General features: G+C 51.6%; 6 protein-coding genes across 6 annotated transcripts; 2 read left to right on the top strand and 4 right to left on the bottom strand.

The window, feature by feature from the left end:
- Nucleotides 1-3,379: 3,379 nt before the first annotated feature.
- Nucleotides 3,380-5,086, bottom strand: VC83_03060 (uncharacterized protein). Its single transcript, XM_024466709.1, has 4 exons — nucleotides 4,792-5,086; nucleotides 4,279-4,730; nucleotides 3,591-4,231; nucleotides 3,380-3,513 (listed from the first exon to the last, which is right to left on the bottom strand). Exons 2-4 carry the CDS (start codon nucleotides 4,645-4,647, stop codon nucleotides 3,474-3,476), a joined length of 1,050 nt encoding a protein of 349 aa, XP_024325445.1. The 5' UTR covers nucleotides 4,648-4,730; nucleotides 4,792-5,086; the 3' UTR covers nucleotides 3,380-3,473.
- On the top strand, nucleotides 5,087-7,195 carry VC83_03059 (uncharacterized protein). The gene is made up of 4 exons (XM_024466708.1): nucleotides 5,087-5,915; nucleotides 5,973-6,264; nucleotides 6,320-6,428; nucleotides 6,493-7,195. The coding sequence occupies exons 1-4, from the start codon at nucleotides 5,848-5,850 to the stop codon at nucleotides 6,888-6,890; spliced, it is 867 nt and encodes a 288-aa protein (XP_024325458.1). The 5' UTR covers nucleotides 5,087-5,847; the 3' UTR covers nucleotides 6,891-7,195.
- Nucleotides 7,196-7,250: 55 nt separating this feature from the next.
- VC83_03058 (uncharacterized protein) lies at nucleotides 7,251-8,831 on the bottom strand (the record flags this gene model as incomplete). Its single annotated transcript, XM_024466707.1, has 3 exons — nucleotides 8,524-8,831; nucleotides 7,791-8,390; nucleotides 7,251-7,723 (listed from the first exon to the last, which is right to left on the bottom strand). The coding sequence occupies exons 1-3, from the start codon at nucleotides 8,603-8,605 to the stop codon at nucleotides 7,251-7,253; spliced, it is 1,155 nt and encodes a 384-aa protein (XP_024325283.1). The 5' UTR covers nucleotides 8,606-8,831.
- Nucleotides 8,832-8,927: 96 nt separating this feature from the next.
- VC83_03057 (uncharacterized protein) lies at nucleotides 8,928-10,695 on the bottom strand. The gene is made up of 3 exons (XM_024466706.1): nucleotides 10,187-10,695; nucleotides 9,583-10,134; nucleotides 8,928-9,533 (listed from the first exon to the last, which is right to left on the bottom strand). Exons 1-3 carry the CDS (start codon nucleotides 10,262-10,264, stop codon nucleotides 9,162-9,164), a joined length of 1,002 nt encoding a protein of 333 aa, XP_024325459.1. The 5' UTR covers nucleotides 10,265-10,695; the 3' UTR covers nucleotides 8,928-9,161.
- A 325-nt stretch (nucleotides 10,696-11,020) lies between these two features.
- Nucleotides 11,021-12,651, bottom strand: IMP4 (snoRNA-binding rRNA-processing protein imp4). The gene is made up of 2 exons (XM_024466705.1): nucleotides 12,602-12,651; nucleotides 11,021-12,537 (listed from the first exon to the last, which is right to left on the bottom strand). The coding sequence occupies exons 1-2, from the start codon at nucleotides 12,605-12,607 to the stop codon at nucleotides 11,647-11,649; spliced, it is 897 nt and encodes a 298-aa protein (XP_024325284.1). The 5' UTR covers nucleotides 12,608-12,651; the 3' UTR covers nucleotides 11,021-11,646.
- On the top strand, nucleotides 12,652-17,393 carry VC83_09624 (uncharacterized protein). The gene is made up of 2 exons (XM_024473037.1): nucleotides 12,652-12,919; nucleotides 13,004-17,393. Exon 2 carries the CDS (start codon nucleotides 13,048-13,050, stop codon nucleotides 16,345-16,347), a length of 3,300 nt encoding a protein of 1,099 aa, XP_024328805.1. The 5' UTR covers nucleotides 12,652-12,919; nucleotides 13,004-13,047; the 3' UTR covers nucleotides 16,348-17,393.
- The last annotated feature ends 1,250 nt before the right edge of the window (nucleotides 17,394-18,643 follow it).

Genomic DNA, 18,643 nt, shown 5'->3' with positions numbered 1-18,643 from the left:
CTATAGCAGATAGCGGTGGTATCATGACACTCCTTCGATATTTGTGTCACGACCCTTCGATTCGCTTTAGTCTCTAGTACTTATTTCACTATGTCATTCACTTCACCTGCTTCGCTCACTTCGCTCACTTCGCTTCACTTGCTGACCTAGATCAGCCCAAATGTTGACTACTGGCTTAGGCTCTCTTGTTATTGGCTTGCTGCACTAGGGCTCGCTTAGCTAGGGTTCGGTTAATTAGTGCCTTCGCTTATTTGGCACTAGGGATTTTTACTGTTATATAAGCACTTATTGCTCATGTCTCTTATTGATCTTTAGCTAGCAAATTATATACTACTTGGCCTTCTTGCAATTCCTCCTGCTTCGACTTACTTTGCATTCCCTTACTTCGAGTCGAACCACTTGGCCAACCTGTTAGTCTCACCACTTGACCCCTGTGGTATAAAGTATATGCTTTGGAGCCTGAACTACTATACCTTGTCCTACTGCTTCGAGTATCGAAGTCTTCACATTATACTTCGGATACTTCTGCAGACTTGAAGGTCAGCCTCGGTTCAAACTGTCCTTACAGGTGGCCTGTTGTAAGGACACAGGGCACCCAGCTCACAGTAATAGCATATGAGAGTGTGAGTCGGAGGCTAAACGGATGCTATCCTATAGGTCTACTACGAAGGATACAAAAAAGATGAAGGGGGAACCCCGTTGAGTCTGTTTCCTTAACTCCCGAAACGGGCCCGACTCGGTTATCCCAACCCTAGCCCTGAACCTTCCACCGCAACAGGTCTGCATCGGCCCTGAACCCTATACACTTACCGTCCCCCACTATAGTGTAACTCGCTATATGCTCCTCTACTGGTTCGAAACCCCACCGAGTCGGATTCCATGCTTGTAGTGACCGTAACAGTTCTGAGACAGGTTCTTCGAGTATCTAGGTACGGAGGCATCCTTACACCTGTAGCCAAATATGGGGGTTTGTTGATGGTACATTCCAAGGGTTTTGTCGACCAGCAGGAGACTCGGAAGTCCAGCGGCTATGGTATTCTGGATATAAGAAGAAGCACGGAATGTACTTCCAGGCTATTGTAACCCCTGATGGACTTGTATCATCCTTGATTGGGCCGTATAATGGACCAGCTAACGACTGGCGTATTTGGGGGGAATCAGGCTGCTGTAAGGACACAGGGCACCCAGCTCACAGTAATAGCATATGGGAGTGCGAGTCGGAGGCTAAACGGATGCTATCCTATAGGTCTACTAAGAAGGATACAAAAAAGATGAAGGGGGAACCCCGTGAGTCAATTCCCTTAAGTACCCGAAACCCATCCGACTCGGTTAGCCCACCCCAATGATCACACATGATCAGGGGGAACCTCATGAGTCATTTCCCTCAAGTACCCAAAACCCATCCGACTCGGTTAGCCCGCCCAAATGATCACACGTGACCCGCAGCTACTCAGAGTCTGCTCCTTAGAGTGAGAGACGAGAAGGCATCCTTACAGCTGCGTTGAAAGGATTCAGCATATTATGGATGGTAAACGGGAGTTATACCTATATGGAGACCCAGCTTACCAGTGTACGGAAGGAATTATGGCTCCGTATACTTGTGCGCGTGGCTACTGATATCTTCCTTCTAAGGAGAAGCAGTTTAATGCTTCTCTATCATCTGTGAGGATTGCAGTTGAAAACGCCTTTGGATTAACGCAACAGTTATGGACGTACGCAGCTTTTGATAAAGGGCTACAGTCACAGTCGCTTGTAGCAGCTCACTTTAAAGCTGCGATACTATTAACGAACTGTTATACTTGTATACGGGGTAACTTGATTGGAACGAGGTTTCTGGTGCCTCCACCAACAGTAGAGAAATATCTTCTTTGTACTAGAGGATATATATGTATTACTTGACTCTATCCAACCCTCTACCCCATTATATTCCCTACTACCTGTACTTTCAATTGGAACGCTTCGTCGGATAGGCCCATGTAATGCCTGCTGAAGAAGAGATATCATTGTAGTTTGGCCTTGCTTCAATTCAGCTTGGCCTTCCTGTAGTTCCCGGATCTGATGATCAACTTGCTGTAACCGCGAAGTAATTATAGGATTATCAATGTTCTCGTTCTGACTTTCCTGCTGCCCTCCCTGCCCTCTTGCATTACTCTTCCTATACTGATCCTTCACCATACTCATGGACGACTCAAAGACAGATAATACTGGGTCGTCAGCCTGTGTATTTAATCGCTCTTCAAGGAGCAATTGAGTCTGAGACGGTGACAAAGTTCAGGGCTGTCTATGGCGGCGTCTTCCTCGACTACTTGAACGGCCACGAGGAGCTGAAGTTCCTCGTAGTACTGGTGTTGGTGTTCGTAGTAGGGTTGGTGTTTCCAGGGGAGTCGAGTCTATAGAGTGAACACTCTCAGCGCCGTTCTCACTTTGCCTTTCTTCTGCAGAATCATCTAGTATATCCTCGTCGTCAGGATCGTCAAAGCCAGAGCACTCTCGTGCTCTCTGGCCAATGGATCTATTACGACTTTGAGGATAAGTCTGCTGGTGCCTCCGCTTTGTAGCAAAGAGCAATGGATAACAAGTCTCGAGTATTGAGCGCTCGCTGCGACGAAGTGATAACAGTATTTGCTGCCTCACTTCACTGTGTTTCAATCCGCTTTTCCTCAGTAACAACCCCAATCCAGTTATCAGTTTGGACAGTCAATTCCGACTCGCTATCGGTTTGTCCAGTCCCAAGCCCATCAAGGTATTTCCTTCTCTTGTCAATTTCCCGCTGTACTACTCGGTAGAGACTCTTGTGGTCTTTACCAGTCTCCCTTTCGAAATCAGCCTGTATATAAGACCAGAATGCAGTCTTCTTCCCTGGTCAAAATGCTTCGGCGTTTCGATTGCAAAGTCGGAAGAGGACCAGTACTTCGTCCTTCGTTAGGGGCGTCATCTTTGTTTGAGAGCCTTGAGGGTCGCAACTCTCTATGCGCTGCCAGCTTGAGACTTGTGATCCTCTAGGCCTTTCGGTATTGAATTGCGCCTCAACTGTAGGCTGAACAGGTAAAGGAGGACTACCCAGATCATCGTCTTCGAAGACAGAGCGCTGCTGACGACTGGGAAGTAAAGTTCGAGGCTGGTATGCCCGGAATTCAATAGGTTTGGTATGCGATGCCATAGTTATTACTTGTATTGAATATAATACAATCATACATACAACTCTATTACTAACTCTACAGCTACATGACATCCCCTGAAGGTGATTACTAATAAATACTCTAACTACAACAGGATTATGGCTCGCTGTAAGTCTTCAACAGATAACTGTTAAACCTCTACAGTCCTAAGTCCTAAATAGGAAGTAGTGGAGCTCGGGCTTGCAAGGTTTGTACAGGGATTATGGCACTAAATTCTCATATTTCTATACTAACTACATACGGGGGTGTTGAACAGCCTGTTCAACAGTTGCTAAAACGCTCTATTGAGCCGAATTACAAACATGCGTGTCTCAGCATCAAAATAAGTGTCTTGCTTGTGAATTGGCAAATACTTCAGTTCATTGTTCCCGCTACATCCGAAATTGCTCAAATTGGTATTGCTTGACTTACTGGCCCTTCACCACTCCCTTCGGCTCTCCAACCAGCAACCCACTACCCCCCTCATTCAAACTCCCCATCGCACTCAACCCAGTCCCCTTCCTCTCCGTCACAGCCTTCATCCACCTCTTCGCGTTATCCCCCGGCACCCCCAACCCATCCAGCCCCAACACCTCCCTCAACTCCGGCACCTCCGCATGATCCCTCGTATTCTTCATCCGATGGCACCACACGACCCTCTTCTCCTCCTCCCCTCCAACCCCCGGCGTCACCGGACTCGCCGCCAGCCCCCCCACCGGCTCAAACAAGAACTCCCCACCAACCTGCTGCATATCCCCGCCTACCAGCGCCCGCCCGGATGGGATCTGCTTTATCCCCTGCACGATACTGGCAAGGGTGCTGGTCACCATGCTGCGGCGTAGGTACTCGGGCCGCGCGCCCAGAGCGAGCGTCCGCGTCATCCCTAGCTCGGAGTACAGCTTCGCCGTCGGGTCGGCGTAGATGGGGAATTGGCATTCGCTGGCGTCGGCGTACATCTGGATTAGCGAGGGGGCGCCGCAGCCGATGACGGCGATGAAGGTTGGGACGGGGAGTCGGAGGAGGTCATCGGGGGTGATGGAGGCAGAGAGGGCCTTGAGGTATTGTTGGCAGTTCTGGGGGGTGTTAGTGGGGATGGCGCAATAGGGGGAGGGGGACGTACGCCGCAGTAGAAGTGTCGCACGAATATCAAGAGCACACGGCGTGGGACGTTGGGGCCGGTGTATAGGGATTTGAAGGGGATGCTCTTCCCGTCGCGGTCGAGGACCGCGTAGTCCTCGATTTTCGAGAGGGTGGCTTGGGTGGGGAGGATGTTGTTGGTGTCGACGTCGCCGGCGAAGTCAAGGGCGGGCTCGGAGTTGTGACTCGAGGTGTCGAGGGAGATCTTTGGTGGGGTTGATGTTGCTGGCGCGGCATTTGTGGTTGTTGGTGGAGCGACAGCGGCGAGAGCTGCTGGAGCGGAGTCTGTTGCTGGGCTGGCGCTCGCTGGCGCTTCAGCTGGTGCTGGGATATGGGCGTCTGTGGTAGACATCGTTGGAGTTCGTGTGGTGTTGCCTGGTTAGAGAAGCGGGGATGAAGTACGATTTCAGATGATGTTGGGAAACTCGCTATAAACTTCGAAACACACACATTAACGAAGATCCAAGATGCAAGTCGTGAACAAGAGAAAATATACCTTTTAACGCCACTCTTTCATTAGCACTTACAAAGGTAGAAGCCTAGTTTACTCTTTGTCCTTATTGGCGAGGAGAGAGGGGATCGGGATAGATCTCAAGGTCACAGATTCGTTTCATATCATGACGTTGTGGCTGAGCAGGGCCTCCATACGCAAGTGGGACAAGGGACTAAGAAGCCCAGATGTTTGCCTGGGAGATCAACATCCAAGACATCGTCTCTCCGCCATCCCATTCCTAACAACCGGTCGTATAACGGCTATATTGTTCATATATATGTATAGATTCGTTACTAGGCACTTACTGGCTTTGTGGAAACGCGAGGCGTGGGTGAGGAAAGGCAGCACTTTGTTTCTGCTTATGTAATCCTCTGGGCGTCGTCACTGACGCTTCGCTGGAGGCCCCAGCATGTGGGGGATACAGCAATTGGGGCGTAGGTACGGCAAATAGTCTATTAAAAACAGATGATTTAATTGAATACTGTAGTGTACAAACTATTTAATTAAGCAGATGTGTCTATAGACATACTTTGAGGCTTACCAAAACCCAGTATTCCATCCCATTTCTCACATTTGAGGCAGGGCGGCGGAATATTCATCCATTCCTCCACTCCGTGATAGATTAGGATCTACACAGCCCTCACTTTTCGTGCTCACTTTTCGTGCTCGCTTTTCGTGCTCACTTTTCCTGGAAACGAATGGCTAGTTTCCTTGTAAGCGCCGAACAGAGGTTGACATGTGGCGGCGCCTGGTAAAACATGGGCGTCTGGATATAGCTGGGGAAGGTGACCAATGTGACTTTTGTTTGTAAATATAGCCTGGAATATATGTACCTGATATATAGAGTCCAAAGTCTCGTCCGAACATTCCGTACCTGAATTAATAGTGGGGTAACACGTCGGATTTCTGAGAGGCGTTTATGTACCCCCCTCTTGACTTCGCCCTCTCAACGACTGCCGCGCCGCCCTGCATACGTATTATACATAATAACTCCATAAATACAGTGCACAGAGTGCCACCTAAGTTTCCTGATCTAATTCCATCAGACGACAAACCCAAATGACCGAGGCAGAAACAGTAACAGAGGAGAAGCGCTCCTCGTCGCGTAGTAAGATAAGCGGATACCTGTAAGCACCCGACTCCATCACATCCGGCGCAAGTACGAAGTCTTACGCGATATCCAGAAAAGAAGGTCTCGAAAAAGGCAAAGAGGGAGCGCTGAAGGGCAAGATCGTGCTCGAGCAGTCCCTCGGCCTCGGCCACAAGCCTAACGTGGTACCGCCCGGCGAGGCTAATATCAACGGGGAGCTGCGCACCGTCCAGATCGGGTGGCATCCCGTTGGAGGGTTGGGAGGCAAGTGGTTTGCTGAGAAGACGGGGCTGGGTAAGAAGATCACGGAGAAGATCAATAAGTATCCTGATCCTACGCAGCACTGGGCAGTGCTGGTGGGTGGATTCTGTCATGAGCTTTGGATGGTATGTTTAGTAGCCCCGACTGTAAATTTGGTTCTGGAATTGAAGAGTTTCATAGGACGAGCATTTGGATGTCATCTACATCAACGAGGTCGTCGTCAAAGATGAGTGGCACACGTATGAAGTCGGAACCACGAGATTCAACGACGAGGCGCTCCGACAAGCCGGTTAGTTTCCCCTCTGATATGGCTCCTATTGCCTCCCTCTCTAACATGCAGCTCCACCTCTCAGGCGAGATGGTCATCCACAACATGAGAGCAACCCGGCCCGCCTACAACATCATCAGCAACAACTGCCAAAACTTTGCCGTCCTCCTCCTCGACGCCATCAAGATCGGCGCACACAAAGAGTTCGCCACCAGCTTCGCCGTGTACCAGGCCGCCACGGGCGCGGGCCAGATCAAAGATCTGTTCGTTGACCAACATCCCGAGGAGCAGCAGGATCAGCAGCGCCCGACGTTGCATCACCAGGATACGACGCAGAATGCGCAGCAGGTCATGGAGGATAATACGACGAAGTTGGATAATCACCAGCCGTCGTTCTTCTCTAGTGTCAAGGATAGAGGGACATCCCTCAAGGATAGAGGGTTGTCGATGTTTTCGAGGGGGGACAGTCCGAAGGATGCCTAGAGAGGCTAGATGGTGTAGGTGAGCATGGGAGCATCCCGCTGGCGCGAGGCCTAATGAGGAGTAAAATGGTGGTTGAGCATTCTGAGGTTCTGCTCGGGTGCGAGATAGGGGAGATGGACTAGAGACGGCATGCGTGGCAGCGAGAAGTTACCGTATGATAAGATACCCATGTTCGCAATGAATAAAATATTAAACGATATTGACGCCCCTTGGGCCGTGTTCCGTCATGATAGTGCGTGCGTTGCAAGATAGCGTAAGAGGGCATGTTCGCGATCATCAGTTAAATCATATATTCTATGTTTAGCACATAACCAACGCCAAAAATCAACGCCCCATCACCCCAACCCCAGCCCACCCCAATCAATCCGAATGCCCCAGCTTCCCCGTGAGCACTCCATCGCTCTGCCTCTTCCTTCTCTTCCCCAGCACCTCAACAAAGTACTCGCTGAGCGTGAAGCACCAGTGCCCCGCGACCAGCACGCCGCTCAGGATATTCACGACCTTGATAGCAAAGCGGAGGAAGCTGTCACGACGCTCCTCGATCGTCAGCATCAGCGGCTCGATGTCGTACTTGAAGAAGATGCCGGGCACGGTGCGCTCGTTGATCTTGCGGTCCTCGTGCGTGACGGCGTACTGGTTCGTGAAGATGGTGCTTTTGGAGGAGAGGGGGTTGGGCGAGGAGACGGTGTAGATGGTGGGGACGACGGACATGAAGTATTGGGACTTGTAGAACTGGTTGGCGGTCGTGGTAATGGTTTGATCGAGGGGGTTGATTAGCTTAGGGTAGAAGGCTCCGAAGGAGAATTCGGAGACGATATGTGAGAAGTTGAAGCCTGGTAATATGTCAGTAGGAACCCAATTGTAGCACGAGTGAAAGCTTAATTGCCTCCCCATACGTACTGCTGTGGTCCAAATGCTTCGTCCCGAACGCTTCCTGGTATCCGTGTCCTCGAGCCGTGATATGGAAGTCGCCCTGCACCTTGTTGAGCATCATGCTTCCAAATATTCTGCAGCTATCTCCATCCCGAGGATGGCCCTTAATCTTCGGCGTCTTGGCCCACTTGTTTGACCGCATCGCCGTGTAGATAATATCGTGGACGTGCTCCTCTTCGAAACCCTCATCGTGGCCATCACTCTCCCAGCCCTCATCAGTTATGACACTCCCATCGGCATTGTGTCCCAGCTGATGCTGCCCCTTCATGTTGACCCACTGCAGCCAGTTCGTCAGCTCCGTCTTGAGTACCTTCGACGCCAGGATCCGGTCGCCCGACGCATCCTGCACGTTGATATGGATATCGGGACAGCGCATCGCAACCACCATGTCCAAGTTGACTTGTAGGTCGCGGCTGACGAACTTCTCGACCTCGAAGGTGTGGTCCTCGTTGCCGCGCCACCAGCGCCCCAGCTCTGACATTGTAAGCAGCGCCGAGATGATCAGCATCAGGACCGTCCACTTCCCGCCTCCAGAGGTTTTCGTGACATACTCCGGTTTGGATTTCGCTGTAAACGGCTACAGTAAGCAAGGTGTTCGTTGAGCAGCCAATTAGCCGCGCCGGCCGAGGTGTGCGAGCCCAGTAATTGGGCAGAAGGGCTGGAAATGCCGTTTGTATGACCATGGAGGAGGAAAACTCACGGAACGCATCGAATGCTGAGACTATGCTCCCCTTCTCCGCAAACCTGTCCTCATCCAGACCGTGACTCGCGAAGCCGTTCATCGGGGGCGACGTTCGTTGCTTCTTGGGCGCATGAGCTTCGTTGAAACGCTGCCCTGGAAATATTTATGCCTGTTCCCCCGTCGGCGAAAATTTCATCGTCAATTGTAAAAGCGGCGCAAAAGGGTATTGGTCTCGGGGACTTTACTGGTATCATATTTCGAAGAGGACAGCTTTGGGAAAGAGGTTAGGTGGTCTGTGTGTTATATTATTCCGACGAGGCTGAGTCCCCTCAGCCTCGTCAGAATAATATAGCACGACATCGACGCCAACCCCCCATCTCAGAAACCAATGGACCAAAAATAATTTCTCTAGGATGTTTATATCCGATTAACTATGACATTATAACTATTATTAAAGTGGCCTGCGCGCTTTTTCAACATCTACAAGCCTAGATTCGAGAAAATGGGTCCCCAAATCCTCGAATATCTTACACCCATCCAGGAGTAACCCACAAACCTATACCACCCCCCTACTCTACCCATTAAACACGTAACCATAACCACATAACCGCGTAACCATATAACCCAACCCATTTCTTCCGCCAAACCACAACTGCTCAACGTTGTGTCGCATTCTGTGCCTTGTTTTTCGTCGAACTAGCCAAGCCAACCCCAAGACCAACGCCCAGGGCGATACCCAGCACAATAAGCACGACAATGAAGAAGCACCACCACTTGAGCTTGTTGCGGTTTTTGGCATGGACGACAGCCTTACCGACGTGCACGTTCCCACTCTCGAGGTCCGTTGTCGCATGCTCAGCATTTGCCTCTGTGCGCTCAACAAGAGGCTCCTGCGCGACAACGAGCTGGTCCATTTCATTGAATAGAACGGCCAGCTCAGTGATCGTGCGCTCAATGCGCTGGAGCTCGTCGTGGCGAGCCTTGACAGCGCCTAGAGCCGATTGTGCTTGGCCGCGGCGGTTGGTGAGCTGAATTATCATTAGTCTCATGAGTTACCGGCGGATCGCGAGTACTAACTGCCATCTGGAACACATTCTGGCTGGCCGGGTCATTGGACGCATCGGCGACCGCGGCAAGTTCGGTGTCGGTAGCATCTGGGTTCACAATGAGGTATTGTCTCCGGATCTGCTCCTGTCTCCTCGTCCTGTAGTCGCGCTCCACACCCTGATACTTCGTGAGCTTCAACTGGAATTCCTTCTTCAGCGGCGCGATCTGGGTGAACTTCATGTTCTGCGTATCATTCCTCGTGTTGGCCGCATCCTGCTCTAGGTTCTTGATCAACCTCTTCAGCTGCTCGTTTCGCGACAGAATTTCCGACTCGAGCTGCTGGAGGCCTGGCCCGAGCTCTGCTGCCGACGCGGTGTCTGTTGCATCGAGTAGGCGCTGATGAAACCTGGAGACCTCGGTCATGGAAGTGTCGAAGCCTCTGAGAAGGTCTCTAATGACCGCGACCTGGTCGAGGAACTCGCGCTGAGTATGAGGCTCGATGTATGTACCACCCTGGGTCGCCTGGACAGGCGCGACCGACATATTCCTCAGTTCAGTAGATTCGCCTTGCACGTATGGGTCCTGTAATAATCGTCAGCGAGGTTGGAAATCCGGCGTGGAAGATAGATCATACACTCTGGGATACATCATATCCTGGCGTCGAGCCACGGTGTGGATTTCCTCCATATTGGTCGTACTGCGCATAAGACATTACTTCGCGCCGTTGATAATCTCTTTCTCCTATTCAATGGCGAATGCTGCTGGATTTATTATCGTTGCGCGACAATTGATCAGCTTCGAACGTCAGACGAAGCGTAAGCCTGGGGGGCGTAGTAATAACGCCGGGCGTCCGGATAATTGGATTGTAATACGAACGAAGCGTTGCGGATTGAAATTGACTAATGGAGCTATTCAAAAAGACGGCAATGTTCCGATTATATATAATTTCAATGTATATTAATGATAAAGTTTGAAGATGTCTTTTTTATCCTCCAAATCGCATTCTAGGTAACAATGCTTCTCTCGTTACGATTGGCCTTGTCATAACGTCACGTCGTGATGATCATCCTGGAAAGTGGCTGAAAAGGGTTCAGCCGCCGCTAGAGGTTAAAACTTGCGTCACCTAATCTATCTAAGGATCTGATGTGGCGAATAAAAATTAAAAATAGTCCTGCCTCCCAATGCTGGGTATGAAAATTGAATTGGAAATATATTTATGCTTGGAATTCTCTAATGTACAGCCTCAATCGAGGCAAATCCTAGAGCTCCAGTATGTACTTTAACCCCACACTTTGTTCCGCAACATCACGGGCGAAAGGAGCCATTTAGCAGACAGACAGTGGAGGCGGATGGCCCAGACCACCAACTTGGCATGCAAGGCTACGACAAACCGTGGGGTTTCACGAAATACTCTGCGAAGGGGCATAGATTTTTTTCTCAATGGATGTAGAAGTTGAATATTAGCACATAGTGTTCTTCATAGCTGCGCCCCGTACATGATACTATCTATGTAATCCTTGATTTAGTACCTAACAGCGCAGCGTAGTCGTGTGTTCTGGACGGCGTAGGCCTCTCACTGCCAAACTATGCAGTATTCCGCAGAGGACGGAAAGCATGGCAAAGGCAATTCGCTCTATTGTGTCTCAGTCCAACGGTGTAAAAGTTTCTACGTTGAACTCTTTGAAGCCACTTCGGAATCGGGTTTTGCGGCATGCCCGCTATGCATACAGGAGGGTTTCTCCTGAGACTACAATGCAGCGTTGGCTCAAAGGGCGCCCAGGGAGCTGGCATTTATATCAAGATGAAGTGCCGCCATATGCTCTCAAAGTTGCCATCAAGCCAGCCTTTCATATGCACTTCCGATTGCCCCTACCATCGCCATGCCCTTGAACGTATACGCTCCAGTTGTAGTCGACGAGGCAAGCAGGATTGCAGCAACCATTTGGGCGTTTCCCTGGATAGTTGACACTCTGCGCGGCTGGGTGCTTCTTATCATGACGGTGAGGGAGTTGTAGTGAGAAATTTCCGTTTTCATTCGTAAGTTGTCCTACCGTTTCCCCAACGCCGCGCTATGTAGATCCATCACCCCGACCCTCACAGATAATCCTTCTTCTTACTCGTCCTAGTGTATTGGTTCATCCTCCACTCGACGTCGCCATCCTTATTCTCCAATGTGCCGCCGCGAATTTCGAAGCACCGCATGCTCATACGCGGGCCAACCTCTGCCAATTCCACACTCTGGTATCCGGTCTTGACGAACACATGGTGTCGCACCTCGATCGTATCTTCGATGTTCTTGAAGGTCACAACCCTGCTGCCAAGCTTTGTCCTGTTTGTCACCGCCTCACGGGGAGGGAAGATGTGCTTCAAGATCTTCACAATGCGCTGTCCGAGACGAGACGTGAACCCTTCGAAGATGAGGTGGGGGTATGACTCGCTGACGGTTCCACGAGAGCTGTTTGGGATATCATGGCGCAAGACGACGTTATGTAAAGAGAACGAAATTGTTGGGCCGTGAGGAAAGTGCGACAATGTCATGGCTGTGGGCGTTCCGCGATGTTCGTGGAGTAGGATCATGTCGGAAAGTCCAGAGGCCTGGGCGGACTGGATCAGATTCCCCAAAACCAAATTTCCTCTATTTAGGCGAATGGATGTAGGGAGAAGCAATCTAATCTCTTTGGCGAAGGACGATAGGCGCGAGGAGGGATCTCTTGACGTTGTGACTAGAACTCGTGGATCGACAATTCCGGAGAGTTGCGCATACTCGTCGTCTAAGTCCAGTTCCTCATTTGCCGTCAAATCAGCCCGGGACTCATCGTACTTGTAATCTTCTCGTAATTTCTTGTCGTTTGCAATCTCGGGAGCAAGCGGTTTGCCTGTGGCGAGTGATGCCCTCAACTTCGAGCGTTTTTCTGAGGTTTCTGCATCGCGAAGAGTTATCGCACGGCGATACAAATAATCCCGCCTTTGTCGGGCTTGTTTGCGCTATAGAATTGATTAGCCTCAATACCGACATGATTAGAGATCTATAAGGGCGTCTAGTACGTACCAGCATGGTGGATGTTGATGTCGAAAGTTTTTTTGATGTGAGAAGTTCGCCAACAATATAATTTCTTAGCTCAAGCCTTTCATGCGGCTGGATGTCATTTTTGCCGAGCACTATCGCGCCGCTACTGTAATCTGCATTTGGCCTTTCCCTCGAAATCTTAGAACAGCTTTGATTCCGCACAATTCCCACGCGAAGCTCGTCAAAACTTCCGTCACCTCTGAGGAAGTTTAAAATCACTATTAGGATCACGAGCATGACTTGAGACGCAACGCGCTTCTGGACTCTCTATTCCCCGCGGTTACGCCACAAGGCTGATCAGTGAGTATTCTGACCTCTACCGCGACTCGCGGCAACCACGAGCAAACATTTGTGGACTGAGGCTAACTTTTGCTGTGCTTGTAGGCGCTTTTTAAAATCCGAACTCCTTAGATACAAGCCCGACAAGTATGGAGGGCGCCTTTACCCATCTGGGAAACCACCTCATCTCAGACTCCGCCGCTGCGATTAATGCTGGAGACGATTTGTCGGCTATCGACCCCGAAGAGAGCCTCCTCTATGGCCAGTATGGTGGCGCGGGAGGCCTCGGACCTACTCGTCGCAGAAATGACGATGATGACAACGAGACCGAAGTCTACGACGAGGACGATGTAGAGAGCCTCGCAAGCATGGCCGTCGATGGCATGAAATCTCTCGGACTCAGGGGCGTCGAAGACGAGAAGGAGCTTCCGGCTCATGCATGTGCCTACTGCGGTATCCATTCGCCCAGCAGCGTTGTTAAATGCTTGGGCTGCACCAAATGGTTCTGTAGCGCTCGTGGCAACGCCTCCTCATCGCACATTGTCAACCATTTGGTTCGGGCTCGCCACAAGGAAGTTCAGCTACACCCCCAATCAACATTGGGCGACACTGTTCTCGAATGCTACAACTGTGGGACTAAGAATGTCTTCCTACTTGGGTTTATTCCGGCTAAATCCGACACTGTGGTTGTGCTGCTCTGCAGACAGCCCTGCGCGTCTACACCTTCGTCCAAAGACATGAGCTGGGATATCTCCAGATGGCAACCTTTGATTGAAGATAGATCCTTCCTACCGTGGCTCGTGGCCGTGCCCAGCGATGCTGAGCAGCTCCGAGCTCGCCACTTGACCCCGCCAATGATCGCAAAACTGGAGGAAATGTGGAAGGATAATGCCGCAGCGACCATTGCAGACTTGGAAAAGGCAGCAGGAATCGATGATGAACCTGCTCCCGTACTTCTGAAGTACGACGACGCCTACCAGTATCAGAACGTCTTTGGCCCGCTTGTGAAGATCGAGGCAGACTACGACCGCAAGCTGAAAGAAGCCCAATCCGAGGACGGACTGGTTATTCGCTGGGACTATGGTCTTAACAACAAGCATCTTGCTAGCTTCGTGCTTCCTAAAATCGAGCTTGGAGATGTTAAGTTGGCTGTTGGCGACGAGATGCGCCTCAAATACAAGGGAGAGTTACGTCCCGTCTGGGAAGGCGTTGGATACGTTGTCAAGATTCCGAACAACCAGTCTGACGAAGTCACGATTGAGTTGCGAAAGATCGGAAACGATAAATCCGTGCCAACTGAATGCACTCACAACTTCTCCGCTGACTACGTCTGGAAGGCTACTTCATACGATCGTATGCAACTGGCCATGAAGACCTTTGCGGTTGACGAAATGAGTGTCTCTGGTTACATCTTCCACAAGCTACTTGGTCATGAAGTTGCTGCGGCTCCAATGAAGATCCAAATGCCAAAGAAATTCAGCGTTCCCGGCCTTCCCGAGCTCAACGGCAGCCAAATCAATGCCGTTAAGAGCGTCCTTCAGAAGCCCCTGAGTCTTATTCAGGGACCTCCAGGAACTGGAAAGACAGTCACATCTGCTACAGTCATCTATCATCTATCTAAAGTCAATGGTGGCCAAGTTCTCGTCTGCGCTCCTTCCAACGTCGCAGTTGACCAGCTCTGCGAGAGAATCCATAGAACCGGATTGAAGGTTGTTCGTCTTACTGCCAAGTCTCGTGAAGATGTCGAATCTTCCGTTGGCTTCCTATCTCTGCACGAGCAGGTACGAATGAACGATAGCAATCTCGAGTTGACGAAACTCTCGCAGCTTAAGAGCGAATTGGGTGAATTGTCCAGCCAGGATGAGAAGAAGTTCAAATCTCTTACCCGAGCCGCTGAGCGCGAGATCCTGAACAACGCTGACGTTATTTGCTGCACCTGCGTTGGTGCTGGCGATCCTCGTCTGTCTAAGATGAAGTTCAGGACTGTGCTTATCGACGAGTCCACCCAATCTGCCGAGCCTGAATGCATGATTCCATTGGTTCTGGGTTGTAAGCAGGTTGTTCTTGTTGGTGACCACCAACAGTTGGGCCCAGTCATTATGAACAAGAAGGCAGCAAAGGCTGGCCTGAACCAATCGCTCTTTGAGCGTCTTGTTATTCTTGGACTTGCTCCTATCAGACTTAACGTGCAGTATCGTATGCATCCATGCTTATCTGAATTCCCTTCAAACATGTTTTACGAAGGCTCTCTTCAGAACGGTGTCACGATGCAACAGAGACTCCGTCGCGACGTTGACTTCCCTTGGCCTGTTGGCGACACCCCAATGATGTTCTGGTCCAACCTGGGTAACGAAGAAATTTCTGCTTCGGGTACCTCTTACCTTAACCGAACTGAGGCGTCTAATGTCGAGAAAATTGTCACGCGCTTCTTCAAGGCTGGCGTTCAGCCTGCTGATATCGGTGTCATCACACCTTACGAGGGACAGCGCAGCTACGTCGTCAGTTCTATGCAGAACACGGGCACTTTCAAGAAGGAGAACTACAAGGAGATCGAGGTTGCGTCCGTTGATGCATTCCAAGGCAGAGAGAAGGATTTCATCGTGCTTTCTTGCGTTAGATCCAACGACCACCAAGGCATTGGTTTCTTGAGCGACCCTCGTCGTCTTAACGTGGCTCTGACCCGTGCCAAGTACGGCCTGGTCATTCTGGGCAACCCCAAGGTTCTGTCCAAGCACCCTCTTTGGCATTATCTCCTCCAGCATTTCAAGGAACGCAACTGCCTGGTTGAGGGGCCACTCACCAACCTGCAAACCTCGCTTCTGCAGTTCAGCCGCCCCAAGACCACCTACCGCGGACCTCAGCGTTATCAGATGTCTTACTCTACTGGACTACCGAGTAACGCACGACCTCCTAATGGCAAGACTGGCAACGATTACAGCGACGCCGGTTCTATGCTAGGGTACATTCCCGATGACGTCTCGTCCGTCCACTCCTCCGCCCTCGGGGGAGTCGGCGTCGGCTCAGCCTACCCGCAGATGTTCTCTAGCTTCGCAACTGACAACAGCTGGCCCGGTCTAGACCCCCGCAACCGCGCCAACGGCCAAAAGAGCCGCAACCGCCCCGCCGAAAGCGTAACTGGTGAATCCATCGCCGCCAGTGAGATGACCGACACCACTAGCAGCGTGCTCGACGGTAAAGGCGCAAGCCAAGGCGGCGTCAGCCTCGGGCCGGCAGTCCACGACCAGAAGCAGACAAGCCTGAGCCAATCGGACCGCCTGAAGCGATACGTTGAGTCTGGCGGGCGCCTGCCCGACTATAAAACCGGCGACGCCGGGAGCGTGTTTGGCGGCAGCTCGCTGCTGAGCGGCGCTGGACGACGCACTCTCGACGATGACGAGAAGAGCGTGTCCACTGCCTTTGCGAGCCAGGTCGGCGGGGGCTACGACTGATTGGGCGGAGAGCGGTCGAATGGACCTTTTAAACCTTTTGTCTTCGGAAACACGTAGCACCCATCTATCCGATCGATGCGGCGTCTCGACGCAGCCTAGCTGGACGACAGCCAGCGCCCTCGCGGGCCCTCGCGGGCCCGGAGAGGAGCTGAGGGGCGTGGTGGCCACATTTGCTGAGCCGACTCGTGGCGATCTTGGAAGGAGGGCTGGAATGGGGCGGGGACGATATACGGGGAGGGAGATGAAGCGAGGGGGTGTGTGCAATGTGTGCAAAGTTGATTTTACGATGTATGTGCTTGTTGGGGGGAAAAACGGTGGGATGTGTCCCACGCATGCTTTGCGCTGCCTAGGGATAAGTGACAGTTGAGGCCTCGGCCTGTATGGATCACTGTCTGGGGGCGCAACGTGGGTGCAATTTCTCGCGATGGGGGGATCTTAGGGACGCCTTAGAGATAGACAATATACATGTTCCACCAGCCTTTGTATATTCTTTTTTGGTTGAGTTGTATGTTTTGTAGATCGAAGTCAGATACAAGTGAGACACTCACTCTCTGACCGAAGAGCTGTACAGAATCCGCCCTTCCCTTCCGAGACGGCAAGGGGGAACGCCTACAGCAGAATACGTGAACTCGTTTTACCAAATTAATCTTACAGCACAGACTCACCACCTATCCCTTCATCAGCCCAGACGTCGTCTTCTAGCGCCAGGCACAGCATCGCTCGCCACGTGCTAACTGCATCCACATCCCCTCCGCTATCTGACCGGGCATCGCTTCCCTGCGCCCTCGCCGTCGCGAACCCCGGAGTACCACCGAGGCCCCCTCAGACCCTCAGCCCTTGCGTGGAGGTACTGTACATGCCATACATGTTCTACTCGCCCTCACCTCAGCGTCGCAGCGCGCATACGCCCCTGGGCAAATCCGCAGCCAAGGTCGCAGCACGCAACCCACCCGTTCGCTCCGTCTAATATATGTTTCCTGGAACAGGAGATGGGGTCCGGCGGCGGGGTAAAGTTGGAAATGCATCGCCGACGGCGGGATTTTTTTGCGCGGGAATTGGCTTGGAGGCTTGGGACTGGAGGTGTTGGGGAAAGGATATAAGTTACGGAGTACTCCGTATACGTCCTACGGTACTACTATACTCGTACAGTACTTTGGGACAATAATTGTTAAACGTGCAATGATCGTCTCCCCCCTTGTAGAAATGTAGTCCAATAAAAACTAGAACAGCGTCGAGGTGGAACTACTACATGGGTCCCCTGTTACCAAAGAACGAGCACTACTATATACCTATATAATACCATGGCGCTGGGGAGGGAGCGGCGGATGAGGGAGCGGCGGTTTTGCGAGGAGGGAGCGGCGGTTTTGCGAAGGGAGTGGCGGTTTTGCGACGAGGGAGCGGCGGTTTTGCGAGTTACGGTGTGGGAGGGCTGCGAGGGGATGCAACCTCTTGTCTCATGATCCCGGCTCAGTGCGCTGCAGAGATGCAAGGGGATTATTGATTTGGAGAGTGGCGCCGACATGAGCCTGTGAGGCTGCAGTTCGGCAGCCTCACAGGCTCGGCGCTCTCTCCCGTACTACGTCGCACGGCAATCAAGCTGCGTCGGATGCACGTGGAGCGGAAAGGCGCACTTGTGTTTGCATCCCACAATGGTTGGCAGATCTTGTGGCTTTGGTCCGTTCTTGGGTCGGAAAGCCGCAGCGCCGCAAGCGCAGAGAGACCAGAACGAGTGGGTTTTCCGCTCCGATCCAGTAATATGGGCTGGATGAGACTTTATATCGCAACCTTGGTCGTCCGTGGATGGTGGGTGGGTAATATGGGTAATATCGTCGAGTAGTGCAGGTTTGGCCCGACGACTAGGGAATGCCGTCCCCCTATTTCGCTTCCCCTTTGGGACGACGTGAGACCCGATAAGACACTGATGAGCAGCAGGGGATATGCAGATCTGAGGATCTGAGGATCTGAGGATCTGAGTGGCCCTATTAGGAAGTGAGCAGTAGCGCTCTGGGTGCCATCTGGGTCGAGTTTGTAGGAATATCGCCGTGTGGTCTATGCCCTTATAGGTTTGGTTTGTTCGCCATGTTCGGTATGTTCGGTATTGTATGGTTTCTATCATTTCTGGCGCGTGTTAGTACTCTGTCCAAGCAAGGTATAGGGATGAGAAGTGAGAAGGGGGATCCTGTGCCCCTCGGAGTGCCCTGGCGATCTTGTACAGTAAGGAGTCATGTACGGAGTACGGAGTACAGTACAGAAAGTCGTCGTCGTATGTATCAGTCAGTAGTCTATTCCTTAGTAT

Source organism: Pseudogymnoascus destructans (genome assembly GCF_001641265.1).
Source record: "Pseudogymnoascus destructans isolate 20631-21 unplaced genomic scaffold scaffold_7, whole genome shotgun sequence".
In the NCBI taxonomy this organism is placed as follows: domain Eukaryota; kingdom Fungi; phylum Ascomycota; class Leotiomycetes; order Thelebolales; family Thelebolaceae; genus Pseudogymnoascus; species Pseudogymnoascus destructans.
The sequence above is the reverse complement of the archived record's forward strand: the minus strand, read 5'-3'. Positions and strand labels throughout refer to the sequence as shown.